The following is a 25,854-nucleotide window of genomic DNA, read 5'->3' as shown; positions in this document are numbered from 1 at the left end:
AGAGTTTTGAGTACCTGAGATTTAGTTTCTTAAAACATATGTTAACAATTGGGAAAGACTGTAAAAGACTAATACAATTTGCGAGACAGTGTGCTTGAATGTCTCCACAGTGTCCACAGTCAGCTCCACAAAGAGTGGTGAGAGAGAGAGAGAGAGAGAGAGAGAGAGAGAGAAGAGAGAGGTGGAGGGAAAGCTAGAGAGAACGAGCGAGAGAGAACAAGAGAGGAGACATGGGAAGAAAGAGAAAGATAAAGAGACAGAAGAAAGAAATACATTGAGAGAAACAGAGAGAGAGGAGAGAGAGAGATAGAGAGAGATAGAGAGAGAGAGATAGAGAGAGATAGAGAGAGAGAGAGAGAGAGAGAGAGAGAAGGAGAGAGAGAAGGAGAGAAGGAGAGAGAGAGATCGAGAGAGAGAGAGAGAGAGAGATAGAGATAGAGAGAGAGAGAGAGAGAGAGAGAGAGAGAGAGAGAAGGAGAGAGAGAGATGGAGAGAGAAAGAGAGAGAGAGAGAGAGAGAGAGAGAGAGAGAGAGAGAGAGAGAGAGAGAGAGAGAGAGAGAGAGAGAGAGAGAGAGAGAGAGAGAGAGAGAGAGAGAGGAGAGAGAGAGAGAGGAGAGAGAGAGAAGTATAGAGAGAGAGAGAGAGAGAGAGAGAGAGAAGGAGAGAGAGAGAAGGAGAGAGAGAGAGAGAGAGATAGAGAGAGAGAGAGAAGGAGAGAGAGAGAGAGAGAGAGAGAGAGAGGAGAGAGAATGATACATCCTCATTTCTTAAAACCTCACCACCACCACCCCCATCCCCTTAAACAAGAATTGTCCCCGATACACAGCATATCTCCTGAAATATCTCCACACTTTTTATCATTTTATAGAACTCAATATGAGTAATAGTGTGGAGATATTTCAGGAGATATGCTGTGTCGGGAATGCCGTGAGGCGCGCTGAGAACATCCCATTAAATAATACTAAAGAGCCTGTTATCCCCCCACCTTTGACCCTGTTCCTGCTTGTTAGCCAAATAGCCAACTTAACCTGAGCAGACAAACAATTCAACAACACACATTTGGCCTTTCCTTATTTGAATACCTGTACCCCATTATAAACATCCCATCAGTAAACTCCACCCCCAACCTCTCACACAGACATTCCAACAGAGACATTAATGGCATTAACCTGGCTCACACAGAAAACACATGATGCACTGTTTCACTCATGACAAAGAAAGGACACCCCTGTCCAACTCCTGGGTCAACCTGTGCCAACCAGCTTTTAGTGGTCAGGGCTCCATGTCGAACACTCCACTGGATGGTCCCCTGGCCTCTTTGGTACTGGGAGTTTGTAGAGCCCCCTCCATCTAAAACCCACCATACGCTCCGCCCTACATAGCCCCTGCCACTGATGTGCCTTCACTCCTATTAGACTCCTAATCTTCCTCACCTTAATGCAGAGATTGTAGAGATCTTTACCTCCCACACCCTCAACAAGTCCTCCAGACCCCCTTGCTAGTCCCCAGTCTCCTGTCACCTGCAGTGGCGAAACATTGGTGGCCCTCCCCCTTTGGCCGCTCAAACACCCCCCTTACCAGCTCAGACAGTGCCTCCTGGACCTCCTCCAGGAATCTCTCCAGCAGTCTAAGAGATGTTAGTCCTGTTTGTTTTGCAAGGACTTCCGGGGATTTCCATCCCCCTCCCCCAGCAGCCACAGGTCACCCAGCCTTAGTAAACCCGCTGCCATCAGTCGCTTCTGCAGGGTGGCCGACTGAACCGATCTCAAAAGGATGGCTGGATTATAGAAGACAGGCTCCTCCCACACCCACAGCCCAGGCTCCATACCCCCTTGTCGTGTTGGCCTTTGCAGCACCCAGGCCCTCAACACAGTAGAGAAAAAATCAGAGAGACCTGCTGTACTCTGCCTCTCCAGCCTCAGTAACTATTTTTTGTTAAATTTAACTAGGCAAGTCAGTTAAGAACAAATTCTTATTTACAATGACAGACTACCAGGGAACCGTGGGTTAACTGCTTGCTCAGGGGCAGAATGACAGATTTTTACTGTCAGCTCGGGAATTTGATCCAGCAACCTTTCGGTTACTGGCCCAACGCACTAACCACTAGGCTACCTGCCACCCCAAGAACAGCTGCCGGTCCAACCCGAATCTGCCAGCTCTCCTCAGCAGTGCGCATGCTGGTTCCCTCCAGCCAACATCAGTATGGTACAGCAGTCTCTGCGCCGCCTTTAGTCAGAACGCAGCCACCCTGCTCTCCAGTTCCACCAGGCCCTGTCCTCCTTCATGGATGGTCATGTACAACACTGCCGCCCTCAGCCAGTGACGGCCCCGACCAGAAAAAATCCACCAACTTGGTTGCAGATCTGCAAGCAGACCGGCGGGGGGTTGAGGACAGCCAGTTTATGCCACAGGGAGAATGCCGCCAGGTTTTTGATTATCAGCACCCTTCCTCTATATGACACTTGGGACAGGAGCCACCTCTACCTGGCCAGTCTTGACACCACTTCCTGACCCACCTCTCCGAGCCCAGGTACTCCCCCAAAATGTTAAGCCCTTCACAACCCCACTGCCAACCCCCTGGAAGCAGAGGGGGGGGCCCTATCCCTCCATGCCCCACATAACAGACGAAGCTCGTAGCTGACAAAGCTCCCTCGTACACCTTCAGACTAGTCTCTAGTGCCTGCATATCCTACCCATCCCTGACCATCACGTCATCTGCATACGCCGACACTGCTATGCCTGTCAACACACTCCCTGCAGTCTCCTGCATAGGAGGCCCAAAAGAGTTTCAATGGCTAGTGTTTATAACTACCCCGATAGAGGGTATCCTTGTCTAATGCCCCGTCTCACCCAGACTGGCCTACTGAGTCCCCCACCCACGTTGACCATACATGACGCCCAGCATACAACATCTTCACACAAGCCAAAAACATTTCCCCAAACCCAAACACAGACATCCCATTAAACAGATACTCATGGTCCACTCTATCAAAAGACCAGTCCAAAGTTCACATTAGAAACTCTTGACAAGTCCAACATGTCCCTGATGAAGAACAAGTTTTCCGTGATTGAGCGTCCCAGTACACAATATGTCCGGTCCTTGTGTACTATAGTCCAGATGGGAGTTCAGTCTGTTAGCGAGGACCTTGGTAAATATCTTGTAGTCCGCACAGAGCAATGCCACAGGCCTCCAGTACTTAAGTTCACACAAGTCCCCTTTTTTGGGCAGGAGAGTCAGAGCCGCCTGACGGCAGCTCATTGGCAACTCTCCTACCCCGACGCACTCAAGCAACACGCAAAAGACGCCCAGTCCAATTATTCCCCAGAATGTTTTATAAATCTCCACTCGGAGTCCATCGACCCCCGGTGCACGGCCGGGTTATGGCCTCTGCCAGTTCATGGTACAAAAGGGGAATGTCCATTTCATTCCTCTGTGCCAGAGAGAGCTTAGAGAGTTCTGCAAACAAAACCTGAGCACACATAGGATCACACAGTTCTGCCCTATACAATTCAGTATAAAACTCCACAGTCCGCTCACACATCTCCCCCACCACAGAGGCCCCCCGCTCATCTGACAGCCGTAGACAATGCATTCCCTTGGCTTCACCACTCTGTCTTTCCAAACCAAAGACGAAGGAGCTGGGAGCATCCATCTCCTTAAGCATGGAGAATCTAGGTCTTACAAGTGCTCCCTTTGCTTTAACCTGGAAAAAACTGCCCAGCTCCTTACGTAATTCAGCTAAATTGGCCTGGAAGCCTACATTGCCTTGCCCCACCAGCTCTACCTACACTTTATTGATACTACACCCAAATTCCCCCAATACTCTCCTAGCCTCTGAGGATGAGCAAGCTGTATACTGTTGACAGAAAGCAGAATTTAGACTTTTCCCACATCCCACCATTGACTCAGCGACTCATATTCCTCTCTTCGCTGCCCCCATCTTTCCCAAAAAGTATAGAAACCTGAGCAAAAAGTGGCATCTTGTAAGAGCTTTACATTAATCTTCCAATAGGATGCCTGCCAAGGCCCTGGTGAAATAGACAGCCGAGCCATGGTTATGTGATGAGCCGAAAAGCCCACCGGGAGAATGGTAGCGCCCAACAGCCTAATGCTCTGATTTCTGGACATCTTGTCTGGCTGCACTCACCCTAGCTCCAAAGACCTTCACCCATGTCTACTGTCTTCTGTTGGGATGTCTAGTTCTCCAAACATCCACTAGGTCAAAGTGATTAATGATATCCCTTAACACCTCCACTGAGCCTGAATGAGGCTCCTCCCCATGTATATCTTTCGTAAAATCCATTGTTCAGTTCCAGTCCCTGCCGACCACCAGTGTCTCCTCAGCCGCTACCTGTGAAAGCTCCTGTCTAATACACCTCTCTCCCTGTGTTAGGCACATGCACATTTATAAAGGCATAACCCCTGTTGTTAATTTCTGCTTTTACTACAAGCAGTTTACCCGTACACACCTCCTTTGAGGAGCAAATTGTTCCAGACAGCCCCGGTGCAAAAAGGACTGCCACCCCTGCACTAACATTTGTTCCATGGCTCAGCACACTTGCCCTTTTCCTCCAGAGCCCCCAAACGACTTTATTCATCACATCTCCTGCAGAAACAAGTACTTTCTTTTGTTTTACATATTCACACAAAAGACTCCTCTTTCCTGCTTCTCTGGCGCCATTTATAGTCTAGGGTCCTTTTTTCTCAATTTCCGCCTGACTGACGTGCCCAAAGTAAACTGCCTGTTACTCAGGCCCAGAAGCCAGGATATGCATATATTTGGTATCACTGGAAATAAAACACTTTGAAGTTTGTAGAAATGTTAAAATAATGTATGAGACTATAACAGAATTGATATGGTAGCCGAAAATCCAAAGAAAAACCAACCTATTTTTTTATTTTGAGATCCCATACTCTTTCAATGGAAAGCTATGGGTCCTATGCAATTCCAGCTCCCAGATTGCAATTCCTATGGCTACTACTGGATGTCAACAGTCTTTGTTCAAGGCTTCAGGCTGGTTTCTTCCAAAACGAGGAAGAATTTTGAGTTTTGGTACCGAGATTCACAGTTGGAAATCAGTCTGGGGGCGCGCGATGAAGAGGACGCACACTTGCTAATTTTACTTTTCTATTGAACATACTACCTTCCGTATGAAATATTATAGGTTAATTACATTTTAGGGTACATGAGGATTAAACATAGTTTGACTTGTTTTAACAAAGTTTAGCGGTAGCATTTTGGACTCCTTTGTCTGCATGTTGAACGAGTGGATTACTGAAATTGATTGTGCCAACTAAACAGACTTTTAGGGATATAAAGAAGGATTTTATCTAACAAAACAACCATGCATGTTGTAGCTGGGACCCTTGGGATTGCAAACAGATGAAGATTTTCAAAAAGTAAGTGATTATTTAATCGCTATTTGTGATTTTATGAAGCCTGTGCTGGTTGAAAAATATGTTGATGTGGGGTGCCGTCCTCAAACAATCGCATGGTATGCTTTCGCTGTAAAATCCATTGTAAATCAGACAATGCAGTTAGATTAACAATAATTTAAGCTTTTAACCGATATAAGTGTGTTCATAAATGTTTAATATTATGATTATTTATTTGAATTGCGCGGCCTCCAATTTCACCGGATGTTGTCGACAGGTTTCCCGCTGATTGGACGCCTAGCCCTAAGAAGTTTTAAGCAAGCCTAACCCGAAGAGTCTCCATAACAAGTGGGAGAAAAGCCAGCAAAGAAAGAGACAAATAGCAAAGCTCAAAAATCCCCAGTTCCAAATAAAAACAATTCAGCATCTGAAGGTAGACCGTTACACACGGTTGTGACCCCCTTCCTCAACCTAAAACGTTTCCTGGGTGAGAGGACACCATGTCACTCATTTTTCATAGCATGTTATACTGATCTTACAAACTTTCCAGGATCACAAAAAACAGCATGACTAGATCCAGCCTCTGCTGCCTGCATCTCATGGCCACCTGCACGTTGACCTCGATTTCCCCCACTGGTGCTGGTAACCTCACCTCGTCTATGGCCTTTAAGTGGGCACGCAAAGCTCTTATGACCCAGATCCCCACACTCAAAGCACCGTAGACTGCCTGTGCTGGAAAACCCTGCATAGAGCTCCTCCCTATGCCTCACTTTAAAATGCACATTTAACTGTTGCTCATTGTTATTCAGAAACATGAACACTTGCCCCAGAACAAACTACATGCTTAACGGCATCTGCCTGAAAACCTGCCGGCAGTATACGAAAACCGCTAGCAAGCTTACCAAACCGACTCAGCTCTTTCCGGGATATGATCATCCGTAATATACAGAGGCAGATTCGCCACCCTAGTTGAAGGAGCTGAAAGAGGAGAAATCGGCACCAGCACATTCCTTAAAAATATTCCACTAGCAATCAGCTTACCCACTAAATGTACTCATCGAGCACACCACAGCGTTCAAAATCCTTGACTGCACAGGCAGTCAAGGACCATATCACCTCCACCCTACCTGACACCCTTGACCCACTCCAATTTGCTTACCGCCCAAATAGGTCCACAGACGATGCAATCTCAACCACACTGCACACTGCCCTAACCCATCTGGACAAGAGGAATACCTATGTGAGAATGCTGTTCATCGACTACAGCTCGGCATTCAACACCATAGTACCCTCCAAGCTCGTCATCAAGCTCGAGACCCTGGGTCTCGACCCCGCCCTGTGCAACTGGGTACTGGACTTCCTGATCGGGCCGCCCCCAGGTGGTGAGGGTAGGCCCAGCATCTCCTCCCCCATCCTCAACACTGGGGCCCCAGCAAGGGTCTACACCTGAGCCCTCCATCCTGTACTCCCTGTTCACCCACCACTGCGTGGCCATGCCGCCTCATCTCAATCATCAAGTTTGCGGACCCAGCCTCACACACCACAGTGGTAGGCATGATTACCAACCTCATCTACACGGCCTCCAGGGAGGAGGTGACCCAGCCTCATCTACACCACCATCCATGTCAGGAAAATAACCTCACACTCATCGTCACCAAAACTAAGGAGATGATTGTGGACTTCACCAAACAGCAGAGGAACACCCCCCTCATCCACATCGATGGAACAGTAGTGGAGAGGGTAGCAAGTTTTAAGTTCCTCGGCATACACATCACAGACAAACTGAATTGGTCCACTCACACAGACAGCATCGTGAGGAAGGCGCAGCAGCGCTCTCTTCAACCTCAGGAGGCTGAAGAAATTTGGCTTGTCACCAAAAGCACTCACAAACTTCTACAGATGCACAATCGAGAGCATCCTGGCGGGCTGTATCACCGCCTGGTATCCATACTGACACCCAGCCCTCACCACCGTAAGGCTCTCCAGAGGGTAGTGAGGTCTGCACACCATCCATAGCATCACCGACCCAAACTACCTGCCCTCCAGGACACCTACACCACCCATGCTACAGGAAGGCCATAAAGATCACAAGGACATCAACTACCCGAGCCACTGCCTGTTCACCCTCTGCTGCCATCCAGAAGGCGAGGTCCTGTACAGGTGCATCAAAGCTGGGACCGGAGACTGAAAAACAGCTTCTATCTCAAGGCCATCAGACTGTTAAACAGCCACCACTAACATTGAGTGGCTACTGCCAACACACTGTCAATGACACTGACTCTACTCCAGCCACTTTAATCATGGGAATTGATGGGAAATGATGTAAATATATCACTAGCCACTTTAAACAATGCTACCTATCTGCCTGAAATGTTACTTACCCTACATTGTTCATCTCATATGCATACGTTGATACTGTACTCTATATCATCGACTGCATCCTTATGAATACATGTATCACTAGCCACTTTAACTATGCCACTTGGTTTACATAAATTATCTCATATGTATATACTGTAAAACCCCAGATATCATCTACTGTATCTTGCCTATGCTGCTCTGTACCATCACTCATTCATATATCCTTATGTACATATTCTTTATCCCCTTACACGGTGTATGACAGTAGTTTTTTTTGGAATTGTTAGTTAGATTACTTGCTCGTTATTACTGCATTGTCGGAACTAGAAGCACAAGCATTTCGCTACACTCGCATTAACATCTGCTAACCATGTGTATGTGACAAATAAAATTTGATTTGATTTGATTTGGAACCCCAGGAAAGTAAAACTCTGTCCTCTTTGTCCCTAACTTTGAAAAAAAAGTGGGTACTGCTAAACTAACGGTGCGTTAACCCTCGAAAATTTGAAAGAAAACACCCAGGACTACAAAACACTCTCAGCCTGAACTGAGAGAGAAGGAGAGAGAGAGAGACAGAGAGAAGGAGAGAGAGAGAGACAGAGAGAAGGAGAGAGAGAGAGACAGAGAGAAGGAGAGAGAGAGAGACAGAGAGACAGGGAGAGAGAGAGACAGAGAGACAGGGAGAGAGAGAGAGAGAGAGACAGAGAGACGGGGAGAGCAAGAGAGAGACAGAGAGACAGGGAGACAGAGAGACAGGGAGAGCAAGAGAGAGACAGAGAGACAGGGAGAGCAAGAGAGAGACAGAGAGACAGGGAGAGCAAGAGAGAGACAGAGAGACAGGGAGAGCAAGAGAGAGACAGAGACAGGGAGAGCAAGAGAGAGACAGGGAGAGAAGGAGAGAGAGAGAGACAGAGAAGGAGAAAGAGAGCAAGACAGAAAGTGCAAGAGAGAGATAGCAAGAGAGAGAGATGAAAAGAGGGAGGGAGGGAGGGAGTCTCCCTGCCTGATCCCAGAGCCCCTCTGTCTGTCACAGACCTACATCCACAGATATTACAAGTTATTTTCTCTTTTCTTCATCCTTCTTTCTCTTCTCCCCCTTTGAAAAATCACAGGCCGGCTCTCAACCAAACAATAACAGAGGGAAGGAAGGAGGAGGAGGGGGAGGAGGAGGAGGAGGAGGAGGAGAAGGAGGAGGAGGAGGGGGAGGAGGTGGAGGAGGAGGAGGAAAAGGAGGGGGAGGACAAGGAGGATAATGGGGGTGTTTGGGGTGGATTATATTCCAGACACATTAATAAAATGTGGTCACAGGCCAGGTGCGGCTGAATTTCTTTAAAAGTGCCTGGGGGTATATTTTCTCTGTCTCAAGGCGGTAGTATGTGCTGTGCATTAGATCTTACCATCTGCCGGTTCCCGGACCCACAGTACAGCAGCAGGCACACAAACTGTCACCATACACACACACACACAGCCACGCAAACATGCAAACACACACTGAAACATGCTGACACACCCTGTGTTGGCCCGTGATAAAATGTTTGTGTGTGTGTGTGTGTGTGTCTGTGTCTGTGTTTGCGTGCGTCGGGCCACTGAGATACACACCCTGACCACCAGCACTTCGCTCCCAGTCTAGTATATGAGCGCTTCGTAGATGTTCAATTAAGGCCCTAATTAAGTGATTAATTAAGACGGACTGTCCATGACGCTGATAGAGAGTGGTTCCAATGAGATGAAGAATGGGTGTACATTTTCATAATGAGCTCGTCTGGATGTGCTTGTGAAGGTGGCCTCTGTTACTGATGTAGCTGGGATGCTTTCACAGTGATCAGGAGATGACTGTGTTCATCCACAGTACTGTTACAGTGACTAAATACAGAACAGGAGCTCATCTCCAAAAGAGGCCCTCAAGGGAATGTCTTTGACACATGAATTTAGTGTAAGACACATCCTGTTGTATCAAACATGCACACGCACGCACGCACACACGCACGATGCACACGCACGACACACGCACACACACACGCACGATGCACGCACACACGCACGCACACACGCGCACGAGGCACGCACGCACACACACACACACGCACGACGCACGCACACACGCACGCACACACACACACACACACACGCACACACACGCACGATGCACGCACGCACACACGGCGCACACACGCACACACACGCTCGACGCACGCACACACACACACACACACACACAAACACACAGGCCTCTTTTGGCCTGAACTCACAGGAGATCACTTCCCCCCCGTTAGCCAGTCCCCCTCTGAGGTGTCTACCTGGGCCTCCCTCCAGCCTAATTCTCCCTGATAGAGATGGATGCTTGGGGGTTACTGTGCCAAGTTACTAATAATAGGAACTTGTTGCATAACAAGGAGGGCTTTATCAAACCTGGTAACACTAACCACGATAGCAAGGAGGGCTTTATCAAACCTAGTAACACTAACCACAATAACAAGGAGGGCTTTATCAAACCTAGTAACACTAACCACGATAACAAGGAGAGCTTTATCAAACCTGGTAACACTAACCACGATAACAAGGAGGGCTTTATCAAACCTGGTAACACTAACCACGATAACAAGGAGGGCTTTATCAAACCTGGTAACACTAACCACGATAACAAGGAGGGCTTTATCAAACCTAGTAACACTAACCACGATAACAAGGAGGGCTTTATCAAACCTGGTAACACTAACCACGATAACAAGGAGGGCTTTATCAAACCTGGTAACACTAACCACGATAACAAGGAGGGCTTTATCAAACCTGGTAACACTAACCACGATAACAAGGAGGGCTTTATCAAACCTGGTAACACTAACCACGATAACAAGGAGGGCTTTATCAAACCTGGTAACACTAACCACGATAACAAGGAGGGCTTTATCAAACCTGGTAACACTAACCACGATAACAAGGAGGGCTTTATCAAACCTGGTAACACTAACCACGATAACAAGGAGGGCTTTATCAAACCTGGTAACACAATAACAAGGAGGGCTCTCTCTCTCTCTCTCACACACACACACACACACACACACACACACACACACACACACACAAACAAACAAGCATACACATACCTTTCTCTTTGAACATGTTTTTCATGTTGATTCCAGCCTCTCTATCCCCAAGGTCTCCATCAACAGGATTCATCACTACACAAACAAACAGTTAAGTCAGTGAACAACATGTTTATATGCAGATGTCCGTCTTGGCCTGTTTATACAGTTTATTTATTTACAAACAACGGTCTAGAGAGAAAGTGGGAGAGGGAGAGAGAGAGAGGGAGAGAGAGAGAGGGACAGAGAGACAGAGAGAGACAGGCATACAGAGAGACACAGAGAGATATAGAAGGAGGAGAGGCAGAGAGACAGAGAGAGATATAGAAGGAGGAGAGGCAGAGAGACAGAGAGACAAAGAGAGATATAGAGAGGAGGAGAGGCAGAGAGACAGAGAGAGATAGAGAGGAGGAGAGGCAAAGAGACAGAGAGACAGAGTGAGAGATAGAAAGGAGGAGAGGCAGAGAGACAGAGAGACAGAGAGAGAGATAGAGAGGAGGAGAGGCAGAGAGACAGAGACAGAGAGACACAGAGAGACAGAGAGACACACAGAGAGAGAGACAGAGAGAGAGATAGAGAGGAGGAGAGGCAGAGAGACAGAGAGACAGAGAGAGAGATAGAGAGGAGGAGAGGCAGAGAGACAGAGAGAGATAGAGAGGAGGAGAGGCAGAGAGACAGAGACAGAGAGACACAGAGAGACACAGAGAGATATAGAGAGGAGGAGAGGTAGAGAGACAGCGAGACAGTCATACAGAGAGACACAGAGAGATATAGAAGGAGGAGAGGCAGAGAGACAGAGAGACACAGAGAGATATAGAGAGGAAGAGAGGCAGAGAGACATGAGAAAGAAAGATATGCTTGTGTCTCACCCAGGCGTTCGGGGGTGTGTTGGTGCGGGGCGGGGGAGCTGGAGGCACTGCTGCTGGGGTGTGAGGAGGGCTGGGAGCCCGGGCGAGGACCTTCCTCCATGGAGGGCGCTGGAGAAGGGCTGTCCTGGACACACTCCTGCCACAGAGACCGAGGGTCAGACTGATAAAGAGTTAATTCAGTAAAGTCACACACTCACACACACACACATTTATAAACAGACACACACACACATTTATAAACAAATACACACATAGCTAGCTATAACACATGTTGACACCTCACATCTGCTGTTCCCTCGTCCCTAACACTCCTAATGTCAGACAATCCAAATGGAGATTAAGCCCTCTCTTCTCCCCTCTTCTCTCCTCTCCTCTCTTCTCCCCTCTCTCCACTCCCCTCTCCTCTTCCCTCTCTCCTACCATCCTCTCCTCTCCCCTCTTCCCTTCCCTCTCTTCTCCCATTCTCTCCTCTTCCCTCTCCTTCCCTCTTCACCTCTCCCCTCTCTCCTTACCTCTCTCCCCTCTTCCCCCTCTTCCCCCTCTCCTCTTCTCTGATATCTATGTGGGGTAAGGCAAACAGGCCGGGGTGAGGGGGATGCTGGAAAAGTAAAACAGCACCAGACGCTGCAATCTCCCTCTGCCATCTGCAATCCGGGTGGTACTATTTAAATAGAGGTGATCTACGGCCTGCCCTAGCAGCCCCCCAAAAAACTATGACTCTGTGGGCAGGACACAAAAAATAGACAACATACATGCCCCTCTGGAGCAGGTCACTAGAGGAAGGGTGCTATGTCTGAGAAGTGAGTTGAATAGTCTGTGTTAGTGTCTGACTGAAAACAAAAATACTACATTTATGTAGAAATTAATTCAGTTAATAGCAAAGCAGTAGGATATTCAAAAATGTTCAGAAAATATGTGTACTGTCGGTCTCTCTGTGTGTCTGTCTCTCTGGGTGTCTGTCTCTCTGGGTGTCTGTCTCTCTGGGCGTCTGTCTCTCTGGTCGTCTGTCTCTCTGGGCGTCTGTCTCTCTGGGCGTCTGTCTCACTGAGAGTCTGTCTCTCTGGGCGTCTGTCTCTCTGAGTGTCTGTCTCTCTGGGTGTCTGTCTCTCTGGGTGTCTGTCTCTCTGGGTGTCTGTCTCTCTGGGTGTCTGTCTCTCTGGGCATCTGTCTCTCTGGGCATCTGTCTCTCTGGGTGTCTGTCTCTCTGGGTGTCTGTCTCTCTGTGTGTATTTGTGTAAATGCTATTTCCCCTGGCTGTCTCTGACATGAGCCGTGAGTCTCAGTGACAAACAGTACCCTAGCAGTCTGCCAACCCCCTTGGTAGGAAACGTCTACCCATTCTCTCTGTTTTGGCCTCGTGGGGAGATGGAAGGAATGAATCTAATGTCGATATTAACATACTTTCCTATGTGGAATTATACTCATTACTAGTCTCTAGAGCTGAATTATAGCCCTCTTCAACAGTGCTAATATGACAGCCACAGACTAACATCCATTTTAAGGGGGATGAAAGTCTCTCACATCTGTACAATCTGTTATAATAGCACTAGTGGTGTAGTGAGCATTGTTGAAATACATTCACAGATGGGTGGTATGAATGAGGAATAAACCATAAGTATATGGCTTAAAGCCTACAGGTAATGTGACGGTCTTTGTATTCAGAGTGTTGGGTGAATTGCTACAGCGGCTTCGCAAAACAATGAGGATATCTCTAAAAGATGAATGTCTGTGAGCATGTGAGTCCTTTTTCTTACCTTGATGACAGACGCTCCTCCTCTGGATAAGGGGCTGTGCATCTGAGCTGCGGCGGCCATGTTGGCGATGGTGTTCAGGTGGTTCATCTGGTTCATTGCCATGGCAACAGACGCAGGCGGCAGGCCGACAGGCAGCAGGGGGTGGGGCATCATCATGAAGGGTAGGTCCAGTCCTGCAGACAGAAAGAGTGAGAGGGAATGAGGGAGAGAGGGTGAGTCAGAGAGAGACAGAGAGAGAGAGAGAGAGAGAGGGAGAGAGAGAGAGAGAGAGAGAGAGGTGAGAGAGAGAGAGAGAGAGAGAGAGGGTGAGGGAGAGAGGGAGAGAGAGGGAGGGTGAGGGAGGGAGGGAGAGACAGAGAGAGAGAGACAGAGAGATAGAGAGCGAGAGGGTGAGGTTGAGGGAGGGAGAGAGAGAGAGAGGGAGGGTGAGAGAGAGAGCAGGGTGAGGAAGAGAGAGAGAGAGAGTGACAGAGGGAGAGCAGAAGAGAGATGGTGAGGGAGAAAGAGAGGGAGAGAGACAGAGAGAGAGTGGGAGAGAGAGATATGGTGAGGGAGAGAAAGAGAAAGGGGGAGAGAAAGAAGGTGAGGGAAAGAGAGAGAGAAAGAGAGGAATGGAGAGAGTGTGGGAGAGAGAGAGGGTGCGAAAAGAGAGAGACAGAGCGAGAGAGAGAGAAATAGAAAGATCAACAATACAACCTTACAGTGAAATGCTTACTTACAGGCTCTAACCAATAGTGCAAAAAAGGTATTAGGTGAAAAATAGGTAAGTAAAGAAATAAAAACAACAGTAAAAAGACAGTGAAAAACAGTAGCGAGGCTATACAGTAGCGAAGCTACATACAGACACCGGTTAGTCAGGCTGATTGAGGTAGTATGTACATGTAGATATGGTTAAAGTGACTATGCATTTATGATGAACAGAGAGTAGCAGTAGGGTAAAGAGGGGTTGGCGGGTGGTGGGTGGGACACAATGTAGATAGCCTGGTTAGCCAATGTGCGGGAGCACTGGTTGGTCGGCCCAATTGAGGTAGTATGTACATATGTACACTGAATGTACAGTTAAAGTGACTGTGCAGATATGGGTTTGGGTGAGAGTATTCTTAAATTGGATTATTAATAGACACCAGTGGATTATTAATAGACACCAGTGGATTATTAATAGACACCAGTGGATTATTAATAGACACCAGTGGATTATTAATAGACACCAGTAGATTATTAAGACACCAGTAGATTATTAATAACACCAGTAGATTATTAATAGACACCAGTGGATTATTAATAGACACCAGTAGATTATTACTAGACACCAGTGGATTATTAATAGATACCAGTAGATTATTAATAGACACCAGTAGATTATTAATAGACACCAGTGGATTATTAATAGACACCAGTAGATTATTAATAGACACCAGTGGATTATTAATAGACACCAGTAGATTATTAATAGACACCAGTAGATTATTAATAGACACCAGTAGATTATTACTAGACACCAGTGGATTATTAATATACACCAGTAGATTATTAATAGACACCAGTGGATTATTAATAGACACACCAGTGGATTATTACTAGACACCAGTGGATTATTAATAGACACCAGTAGATTATTAATAGACACCAGTAGATTATTAATAGACACCAGTGGATTATTAATAGACACCAGTAGATTATTAATAGACACCAGTGGATTATTAATAGACACCAGTAGATTATTAATAGACACCAGTAGATTATTAATAGACACCAGTAGATTATTACTAGACACCAGTAGATTATTAATAGACACCAGTAGATTATTACTAGACACCAGTGGATTATTAATAGACACCAGTAGATTATTACTAGACACCAGTGGATTATTAATAGACACCAGTAGATTATTACTAGACACCAGTGGATTATTAATAGACACCAGTAGATTATTAATAGACACCAGTAGATTATTACTAGACACCAGTATATTATTAATAGACACCAGTAGATTATTAATAGACACCAGTGGATTATTAAGACACCAGTAGATTATTAATAGACACCAGTAGATTATTAATATACACCAGTAGATTATTAATAGACACCAGTAGATTATTACTAGACACCAGTAGATTATTAATAGACACCAGTAGATTATTACTAGACACCAGTATATTATTAATAGACACCAGTAGATTATTAATAGACACCAGTGGATTATTACTAGACACCAGTAGATTATTAATAGACACCAGTAGATTATTACTAGACACCAGTAGATTATTAATAGACACCAGTAGATTATTACTAGACACCAGTAGATTATTACTAGACACCAGTAGATTATTAATAGACACCAGTGGATTATTACTAGACACCAGTAGATTATTACTAGACACCAGTAGATTATTAATAGACACCAGTAGATTATTACTAGACACCAGCAGATTATTACTAGACACCAGTAGATTATTAATAGACACCAGTAGATTATTACTAGACACCAGTAGATTATTACTAGACACCAGTAGATTATTAATAGACACCAGTAGATTATTAATAGACACCAGTAGATTATTAATATACACCAGTGGATTATTAATAGACACACCAGTGGAGTATTAATATACACCAGTGGAGTATTAATATACACCAGTAGATTATTAATAGACACCTCAGTAGATTATTAAAAGACCCCAGTAGATAAAGAATTAACACCGGTAGATTATTAATAGAAACCTCTGTAGATTAGTAATAGACACACCAGTGGATTATTAATATACACAACAGTAGATTATTAATATACACACCAGTGTATTATTAATAGACACCCATAGATTATTAATAAACAGCCCTGCACACCCACAGCCCTGCACACCCACAGCAACTTGCCCAAGCCTCCCCATTTCTCTTTCACCCAAATTCAGATAGCTGATGTTCTGAAAGAGCTGCAAAATCTGGACCCCTACAAATCATCTGGACTAGACAATCTGGACCCTCTCTTTCTAAAATTATCCGCCAAAATTGTTGCAACCCCTATTACTAGCCTGTTCAACCTCTCTTTCGTATCGTCTGAGATCCCCAAAGATTGGAAAACTGCCGCGGTCATCCCCCTCTTCAAAGGGGGAGACACTCTAGACCCTAACTTATACAGACCTATATCTATCCTACCCTGCCTTTCTAAGGTCTTCGAAAGCCAAGTGAACAAACAGATCACCGACCATCCTATCCTTCTCCGATATGCAATCTGGTTTCCGAGCTGGTCATGGGTGCACCTCAGCCACGCTCAAGGTCCTAAACAATATCATAACCACGATCGATAAGAGACAATACAGTGCAGCTGTATTCATTGACCTGGCCAAGGCTTTCGACTCTGTCAATCACCACATTCTTATCGGCAGACTCAACAGCCTTGTTTTATCAAATGACTGCCTCGCCTGGTTCACCTCATACTTCTCAGACAGAGTTCAGTGTGTCAAATCGGAGGGCCTGTTGTCCGAACCCCTGGCAGTCTCTATGGGGGTGCCACAGGGTTCAATTCTGGGGCCGACAGTCTTCTCTGTATACATCAATGATTTCGCTCTTGCTGCTGGTGAGTCTCTGATCCACCTCTACGCAGACGACACCATTTTGTATACTTCTGGCCCTTCCTTGGACACTGTGTTAACAGACCTCCAGACGAACATCAATGCAACACAACTCTCCTTCTGTGGCCTCCAACTGCTCTGAAATGCAAGTAAAACTAAATGCATGCTCTTCAACCGATCGCTGCCCGCACCGGCCTGCCCGTCCAGCATCACTACTCTGGACGGTTCTGACTTAGAATATACCTAGGTGTCTGGTTAGACTGTAAACTCTCCTTCCAGACTCACATTAAGCATCACCAATCCAAAATTAAATCTAGAATCTGCTTCCTATTTTGCAACAAAGCATCCTTCACTCATGCTGCCAAACATACCCTGGTAAAACTGACCATCCTACCAATCCTTGACTTCGGCGATGTCATTTACAAAATAGCCTCCCATACTCTACTTAGCAAATTGGATGCAGTCTATTACAGTGCCATCCGTTTGTCACCAAAGCCCCTTATACTACCCACCACTGCGACCTGTATGCTCTCGTTGGCTGGCCCTTGCTTCATATCCGTCGCCAAACCCACTAGCTCCAGGTCATCTATAAGTCTTTGCTAGGTAAAGCCCCGCCTTATCTCAGCTCACTGGTCAACATAGCAGCACCCACCCGTAGCACCCACTTCAGCAGGTATATCTCACTGGTCTCCCCCAAAGCCAATTCCTCCTTTGGCTGCCTTTCCTTCCAGTTCTCTGCTGCTAATGACTGGAACGAACTGCAAAAATCTCTGAAGCTGGAGACTCATATCTCCCTCACTAACTTTAAGCACCAGCTGCCAGAGCAGCTCACAGATCACTGCACCTGTACATAGCCCATCTGTAAATAGCACATCCAACTACCTCATTCCCCATACTGGTATTTATTTTATTTATTTTGCTCCTTTGCACCCCAGTATCTCTACTTGCACATTCATCTTCTGCACATCTATCACTCTAGTGTTTAATTGCTATATTGTAATTATTTCACCACTATGGTCTATTTATTGCCTTACCTCCCTTATCCTACCTCATTTGCACACACTGTATATAGACTTTGTATTGTATTATTGACTGTACGTTTGTTTACTCCATGTGTATCTCTGTGATGTTGTTTTTGTCACACTGCTTTGCTTTATCTTGGCCAGGTTGCAGTTGTAAATGAGAACTTGTTCTCAACTAGCCTACCTGGCTAAATAAAGGTGAAATAACATTTATTAATAGACACCAGTAGATTATTAATAGACACACCATGGATGTTTAACTTTTTCATGCACCGTACATTAAGACACATTAGATATCTTTGTATCACTTTAACCATAGCACAGACACGTGACCATACAGGGGTTGGTGACAGACTGAGGGAGACATGTGGAGAGAGGGGAAGGAGGGAGGCTGTGTGTGTGTGCATGCGTGCGTGATGTGTGTGTGTGTGTGTGTATGTGTGCGTGTGTACATGTGCGTGTACATTATGTGTGTATTTGTGTTTGTGTGTGTGTGACTCACGGTTGGCCAGTATGTGGTTCTGCTGCAGGGAGTTGAGTTGGGAGCTGGACAGGCCATGCTGCCCTGACAGGCCTGCGTGACCCAGGCTGTGGGCAGCACCAGAGGAGGGGGGAGACTGGAGCTTCTCTTTGTCCCAGGAGGACTCGCTGCCGCCTGGGGACACATACAGGGGCGACACGGGGAGCGGAGGGGAGGGAGGTGAGTGGGGGAGGCCACCTACACAACAGCTCAGTTCAGCATCATACATCACAATGGCATGAGTCTAGGGTGGCCAGGGAAAGCACTGCCCTGCCTATGTAAATAGTCTGTAAACAACTACTATAATGTAAACAACTACTGTAATGTAAACAACTACTGCAATGCAAATGACTACTGTAACGTAAATAACTACTGTAATGTAAACAACTACTGTAATGTAAACAACTACTGTAATGTACATGACTACTGTAAAGTAAACAACTACTGTAATGTAAACAACTAATGCAATGCAAATGACTACTGTAACGTAAACAACTACTGTAATGTACATGACTACTGTAAAGTAAACAACTACTGTAATGTACATGACTACTGTAAAGTAAACAACTACTGTAATGTACATGACTACTGTAACGTAAACAACTACTGTAATGTACATGACTACTGTAAAGTAAACAACTACTGTAATGTACATGACTACTGTAATGTAAATAACTACTGTAATGTAAACAACTACTGTAATGTAAACAACTACTGTAATGTACATGACTACTGTAAAGTAAACAACTACTGTAATGTAAACAACTAATGCAATGCAAATGACTACTGTAACGTAAACAACTACTGTAATGTACATGACTACTGTAAAGTAAACAACTACTGTAATGTACATGACTACTGTAAAGTAAACAACTACTGTAATGTACATGACTACTGTAACGTAAACAACTACTGTAATGTACATGACTACTGTAAAGTAAACAACTACTGTAATGTACATGACTACTGTAAAGTAAACAACTACTGTAATGTACATGACTACTGTAACGTAAACAACTACTGTAATGTACATGACTACTGTAAAGTAAACAACTACTGTAATGTAAACAACTACTGCAATGCAAATGACTACTGTAACGTAAATAACTACTGTAATGTAAACAACTACTGTAATGTAAACAACTACTGTAATGTACATGACTACTGTAAAGTAAACAACTACTGTAATGTAAACAACTAATGCAATGCAAATGACTACTTTAATGTAAATAACTACTGTAATGTAAACAACTAATGCAATGTAAATAACTACTGTAATGTAAACAACTACTGTAATGTAAATAACTACTGTAATGTAAACAACTACTGTAATGTAAACAACTAATGCAATGCAAATGACTACTGTAAAGTAAATGACTACTGTAAATCCCTGTGAGATCGACATTACATTTGGGTTCTGATACACCTGAGATTTTTTAAAAACCTTTATTTAACTAGGCAAGTCAGTTAAGAACAAATTCTTATTTTGGTGCTGAATGGTACTGTATGGTGCTGTATGGTGCTGAAAGGTGCTGTATGGGACTGTATTGTGCTGTATGGTACTGTATGGTGCTGTATGGTGCTGAATGGTGCTGTATTTTACTGTATGGTTCTGAATGGTGCTGTATGGTGCTGAATGGTGCTGTATGGTGCTGTATGATGCTGCATTCTGCTGTATGGTACTGTATGGTACTGTATGACACAGTAGAGAACACCTGCTGTGACACACATGGTGGTGGGCCTAATTACAGTGAGCACTACAGACAGACAGACAGACAGACAGACAGGCAGGTAGACAGACATGCAGACAGGCAGGTAAACAGGCAGGTAGAAAGGCAAGCAGACAGACAGGCAGACAGACAGGTAGACAAGCAGACAGGTAGGTAGACAGGTAGACAAGCAGACAGGTAGGTAGACAGACAGGCAGGTAAACAGACAGGCAGGCAGACAGACAGGCAGGTAGACAGACAGGCAGGCAGGCAGGCAGGCAGACAGGCAGACAGACAGGTAGATAGGCAGGCAGACAGGCAGACAGGCAGTTAGATAGGCAGACAGGCAGGCCATCCATTAGAACAAGGCAGAACGTGGCACAGGAAATCACCTATTTCCTGTCTACTCTCAGCTCCAGGCCATTATAAGGTTAACCCATTCCAGTCAATGTTATTCACGGCTGAGGGTCTCGTATACATTAATAAATCAATAGAATGAAATGTAATGGAGGCCTAATCTCTAGGAGACATAAAAATACTTCAATAGAATAATGAAGGGAGAAAATCTAAACGAAAGGAATCGAAATCATTGTATAATTCTACCTAATAAGTAACTGAAGTCCTCTGAGTAAAATAACAGATGGTGTTTTTGCAACAGATTGCAGTGTGTGCTTCTTTTAACAATAATGCAAATGAAATTCTTCCTCTGTAGAATTCCCTTCTTGTCAGTGGGGAGCCATTTGGATGAGAGAAAAAAACAAGCAGCTAAACTAATGGCCGAGGCCAACACCTCACGGCAGGGTCAATCAGGAGCATGTGATCATAGGAGAGAGAGAGCATTGGTTAAAGCCTGCCAGTGGGTTTGAACATGAGCATCCTACTGCCTATGAGACAAAAAAGTATATTTGGAGAAATTTGTATAATGTATAGTATTTGTAAAAGCTTGGGGATGAAACATAAGATGGAGAGGAGGATGTCTGGGAGGAGTGATGAAAACATGTTGGCTATTAACTCTATACTGACGTCGTTATGAATGGTTTCATCATGTGTATACCCTTTATCTAAGTTATCCAATATTCTAAAACAGCACTGGAGAAGTTATACGATGCCAGTGATACTAAAAGTGATGAAAGACCTTTTCAAACCAAAGACGAGAGCACTGAACGACAAAAATAAAGGCTTAGCGATGAACGTCTTCGAATCCGAGCCGTTCCAGGATTTGGAGAGAATGGGGTCTGAAGGGCAGAGAGGAGAGCCAGGTCTCAGGAGAGCCGTGGCCTATCCCTCAGCACAGGTCTACAGAGAGCAGCTCACCCGGAGTGGAGCCTCCTTCTCCTAATGTCCTATGTTGGAGAGAGAATGTGTGTGCATCACAGTGCATCTCCTTAGCACCTCACTGACAGAGAATGTGTGCATCACAGTGCATCTCCTTAGCCCCTCACTGACAGAGAATGTGTCCATCACAGTGCATCTCCTTAGCCCCTCACTGACAGAGAATGTGTGCATCACAGTGCATCTCCTTAGCCCCTCACTGACAGAGAATGTGTCCATCACAGTGCATCTCCTTAGCCCCTCACTGACAGAGAATGTGTGTGCATCACAGTGCATCTCCTTAGCCCCTCACTGACAGAGAATGTGTCCATCACAGTGCATCTCCTTAGCCCCTCACTGACAGAGAATGTGTGCATCACAGTGCATCTCCTTAGCCCCTCACTGACAGAGCTGGTTAACAGGATGCTTCAAAACGCCCTGTGTAATTACACCACTAGCTCCTACATTATACTACACTGGACCCTAGACCCCACTCCTCTCCTCTCCTCTCCCTCCCTTCCATAACCCAAACCTACACTAAACTACACTGGATCCTAGACCCCACTCCTCTCCTCTCCCTCCCTTCCATAACCCAAACCTACACTAAACTACACTGGACCCTAGACCCCACTCCTCTTCCTCTCTCTCCCCTCCCTTCCATAACCCAAACCTAGACTAAACTACACTGGACCCTAGACCCCACTCCTCTTCCTCTCTCTCTCTCTCCCCCCTTCCATAACCCAAACCTACACTAAACTACACTGGACCCTAGACCCCACTCCTCTTCCTCTCTCTCTCTCTCTCCCTCCCTTCCATAACCCAAACCTACACTAACCTACACTGGACCCTAGACCCCACTCCTCTTCCTTTCTCTCTCTCCCTCCCTTCCATAACCCAAACCTACACTAAACTACACTGGACCCTAGACCCCACTCCTCTTCCTTTCTCTCTCTCCCTCCCTTCCATAACCCAAACCTACACTAAACTACACTGGACCCTAGACCCCACTCCTCTTCCTTTCTCTCTCTCTCCCTTCCATAACCCAAACCTACACTAAACTACACTGGACCCTAGACCCCACTCCTCTTCCTTTCTCTCTCCCTCCCTTCCATAACCCAAACCTACACTAAACTACACTGGACCCTAGACCCCACTCCTCTTCCTCTCTCTCCCTCCCTTCCATAACCCAAACCTACACTAAACTACACTGGACCCTAGACCCCACTCCTCTTCCTTCCATAACCCAAACCTACACTAAACTACACTGGACCCTTCCTCTTCCTTTCTCTCTCTCCCTTCCATAACCCAAACCTACACTAAACTACACTGGACCCTAGACCCCACTCCTCTTCCTTTCTCTCTCCCTCCCTTCCATAACCCAAACCTACACTAAACTACACTGGACCCTAGACCCCACTCCTCTTCCTTTCTCTCTCTCTCCCTCCCTTCCATAACCCAAACCTACACTAAACTACACTGGACCCTAGACCCCACTCCTCTTCCTTTCTCTCTCTCCCTTCCATAACCCAAACCTACACTAAACTACACTGGACCCTAGACCCCTCTTCCTTTCTCCCTCCCTTCCATAACCCAAACCTACACTAAACTACACTGGACCCTAGACCCCACTCCTCTTCCTTTCTCTCTCTCCCTTCCATAACCCAAACCTACACTAAACTACACTGGACCCTAGACCCCACTCCTCTTCCTTTCTCTCTCTCCCTCCCTTCCATAACCCAAACCTACACTAAACTACACTGGACCCTAGACCCCACTCCTCTTCCTTTCTCTCTCTCCCTCCCTTCCATAACCCAAACCTACACTAAACTACACTGGACCCTAGACCCCACTCCTCTTCCTTTCTCTCTCTCCCTTCCATAACCCAAACCTACACTAAACTACACTGGACCCTAGACCCCACTCCTCTTCCTTTCCTCTCTCCCTTCCATAACCCAAACCTACACTAAACTACACTGGACCCTAGACCCCACTCCTCTTCCTTTCTCTCTCTCCCTTCCATAACCCAAACCTACACTAAACTACACTGGACCCTAGACCCCACTCCTCTTCCTCTCTCTCTCTCTCCCTTCCATAACCCAAACCTACACTAAACTACACTGGACCCTAGACCCCACTCCTCTTCCTTTCTCTCTCTCCCTTCCATAACCCAAACCTACACTAAACTACACTGGACCCTAGACCCCACTCCTCTTCCTTTCTCCCTTCCATAACCCAAACCTACACTAAACTACACTGGACCCTAGACCCCACTCCTCTTCCTCCTCTTCCATAACCCAAACCTACACTAAACTACACTGGACCCTAGACCCCACTCCTCTTCCTTTCTCTCCTCCCTTCCATAACCCAAACCTACACTAAACTACACTGGACCCTAGACCCCACTCCTCTCCCTCCCTTCCATAACCCAAACCTACACTAAACTACACTGGACCCTAGACCCCACTCCTCTCCCTCCCTTCCATAACCCAAACCTACACTAAACTACACTGGACCCTAGACCCCACTCCTCTTCCTTTCTCCATAACCCAAACCTACACTAAACTACACTGGACCCTAGACCCCACTCCTCTCTCCTTCCATAACCCAAACCTACACTAAACTACACTGGACCCTTCCATAACCCAAACCTACACTAAACTACACTGGACCCTAGACCCCACTCCTCTCCCTTCCATAACCCAAACCTACACTAAACTACACTGGACCCTAGACCCCACTCCTCTCCCTTCAATAACACTCTCTCCATCTTAGCCATCTCTCTCTATCTTTCATATATTTTTCTCTCTCTCTTTCTGTCTTTCTTTCTTTCTTTCCATCTCTGTCTCTGTTATTTGGTCTATATCTACCTTCCTAATATTGAGTTGCACCCCGCCCACACTTTTGCTCTCAGAACAACCTCAATTCATCGGGGCATGAACTCGACAAGGTGTTGAAAGCATTCCACAGGGATGCTGGACCATGTTGACTCCAATGTTTCCCACAGTTGTGTCAAGTGGCTGGATATCTTTGGGTGGTGGACCATTCTTGACACACACGGGAAAGTGTTGAGCGTGGAAAAACCCAGCAGCGTAGCAGTTCTTGGCAAACTCCAACCGGTGCCCCTGGCACCTACTACCATTCCCCGTTCAAAGGCACTTCAATATTTTGTCTTTCCCATTTACCTTCTGAATGGCACACATACACAATACATGTCTCAATTGTCTCAAGACTTAAAAATCTTTCTTTAACCTGATCATAGCTTTTACCTGGTCTTTCCATGTCATGGAAAGAGCAGGTGATCCTAAAGTTTTGTCCACTCAGTGATTTTATTCTATCAGTCTTTGTTGATATATTCCCTCCTGTCTGATATTCTTCTATCATATATGATCCTGTCTGATATCCTTCTGTCAGATATCATCCTGTCTGATATCCTTCTGTCAGATATCATCCTGTCTGATATCCTCCTGTCTGATATCATCCTGTCTGATATCCTCCTGTCTGATATCCTCCTGTCAGATATCCTCCTGTCTGATATCCTCCTGTCTGATATCATCCTGTCTGATATCCTCCTGTCTGATATCCTTCTATCAGATATCCTCCTGTCTGATATCCTTCTATCAGATATCCTCCTGTCTGATATCCTTCTATCAGATATCCTCCTGTCTGATATCCTTCTATCAGATATCCTCCTGTCTGATATTCTATCAGATATCATCCTGTCTGATATCCTTCTGTCAGATATCATCCAGTCTGATATCCTCCTGTCTGATATCCTTCTATCAGATATCCTCCTGTCTGATATTCTTCTATCAGATATCCTCCTGTCTGATATCCTTCTATCAGATATCCTCCTGTCTGATATCCTTCTATCAGATATCCTCCTGTCTGATATTCTTCTATCAGATATCATCCTGTCTGATATTCTTCTATCAGATATCATCCTGTCTGATATCCTTCTGTCAGATATCATCCTGTCTGATATCCTCCTGTCTGATATTCTTCTATCAGATATCATCCTGTCTGATATCCTTCTGTCAGATATCATCCTGTCTGATATCCTCCTGTCTGATATCCTTCTGTCAGATATCATCCTGTCTGATATCATCCTGTCTGATATCCTCCTGTCTGATATCATCCTGTCTGATATCCTCCTGTCTGATATCCTTCTGTCAGATATCATCCTGTCTGATATCCTCCTGTCTGATATCATCCTGTCTGATATCCTCCTGTCTGATATCCTTCTGTCAGATATCATCCTGTCTGATATCCTCCTGTCTG

The 25,854-nt window shown here is 45.6% G+C and overlaps 1 protein-coding gene across 10 annotated transcripts in view; it reads right to left on the bottom strand.

Annotated features, from left to right (window-relative positions):
* The window catches only part of LOC112230541 (dachshund homolog 2-like), a 328,693-nt gene that overhangs the window by 61,709 nt on the left and 241,130 nt on the right, over positions 1–25,854 (bottom strand). For 6 of the 10 annotated variants that reach the window (XM_042311575.1, XM_042311576.1, XM_042311577.1 and 3 more), the window contains exons 4-7: positions 18,539–18,691; positions 13,446–13,618; positions 11,692–11,851; positions 10,844–10,918 (exon numbers count right to left, since the gene is read on the bottom strand). In XM_042311575.1, the coding sequence (XP_042167509.1) occupies positions 10,844–10,918; positions 11,692–11,851; positions 13,446–13,618; positions 18,539–18,691 (561 nt within the window). The remainder of the gene's footprint in view (positions 1–10,843; positions 10,919–11,691; positions 11,852–13,445; positions 13,619–18,538; positions 18,692–25,854) is intronic. The other 4 variants (XM_042311581.1, XM_042311582.1, XM_042311583.1 and 1 more) reach the window with 2 other exon arrangements.

This window comes from Oncorhynchus tshawytscha, linkage group LG33 (assembly GCF_018296145.1).
Source record: "Oncorhynchus tshawytscha isolate Ot180627B linkage group LG33, Otsh_v2.0, whole genome shotgun sequence".
Classification (NCBI taxonomy): Eukaryota; Metazoa; Chordata; class Actinopteri; order Salmoniformes; family Salmonidae; genus Oncorhynchus; species Oncorhynchus tshawytscha.
The sequence above is the reverse complement of the archived record's forward strand: the minus strand, read 5'-3'. Positions and strand labels throughout refer to the sequence as shown.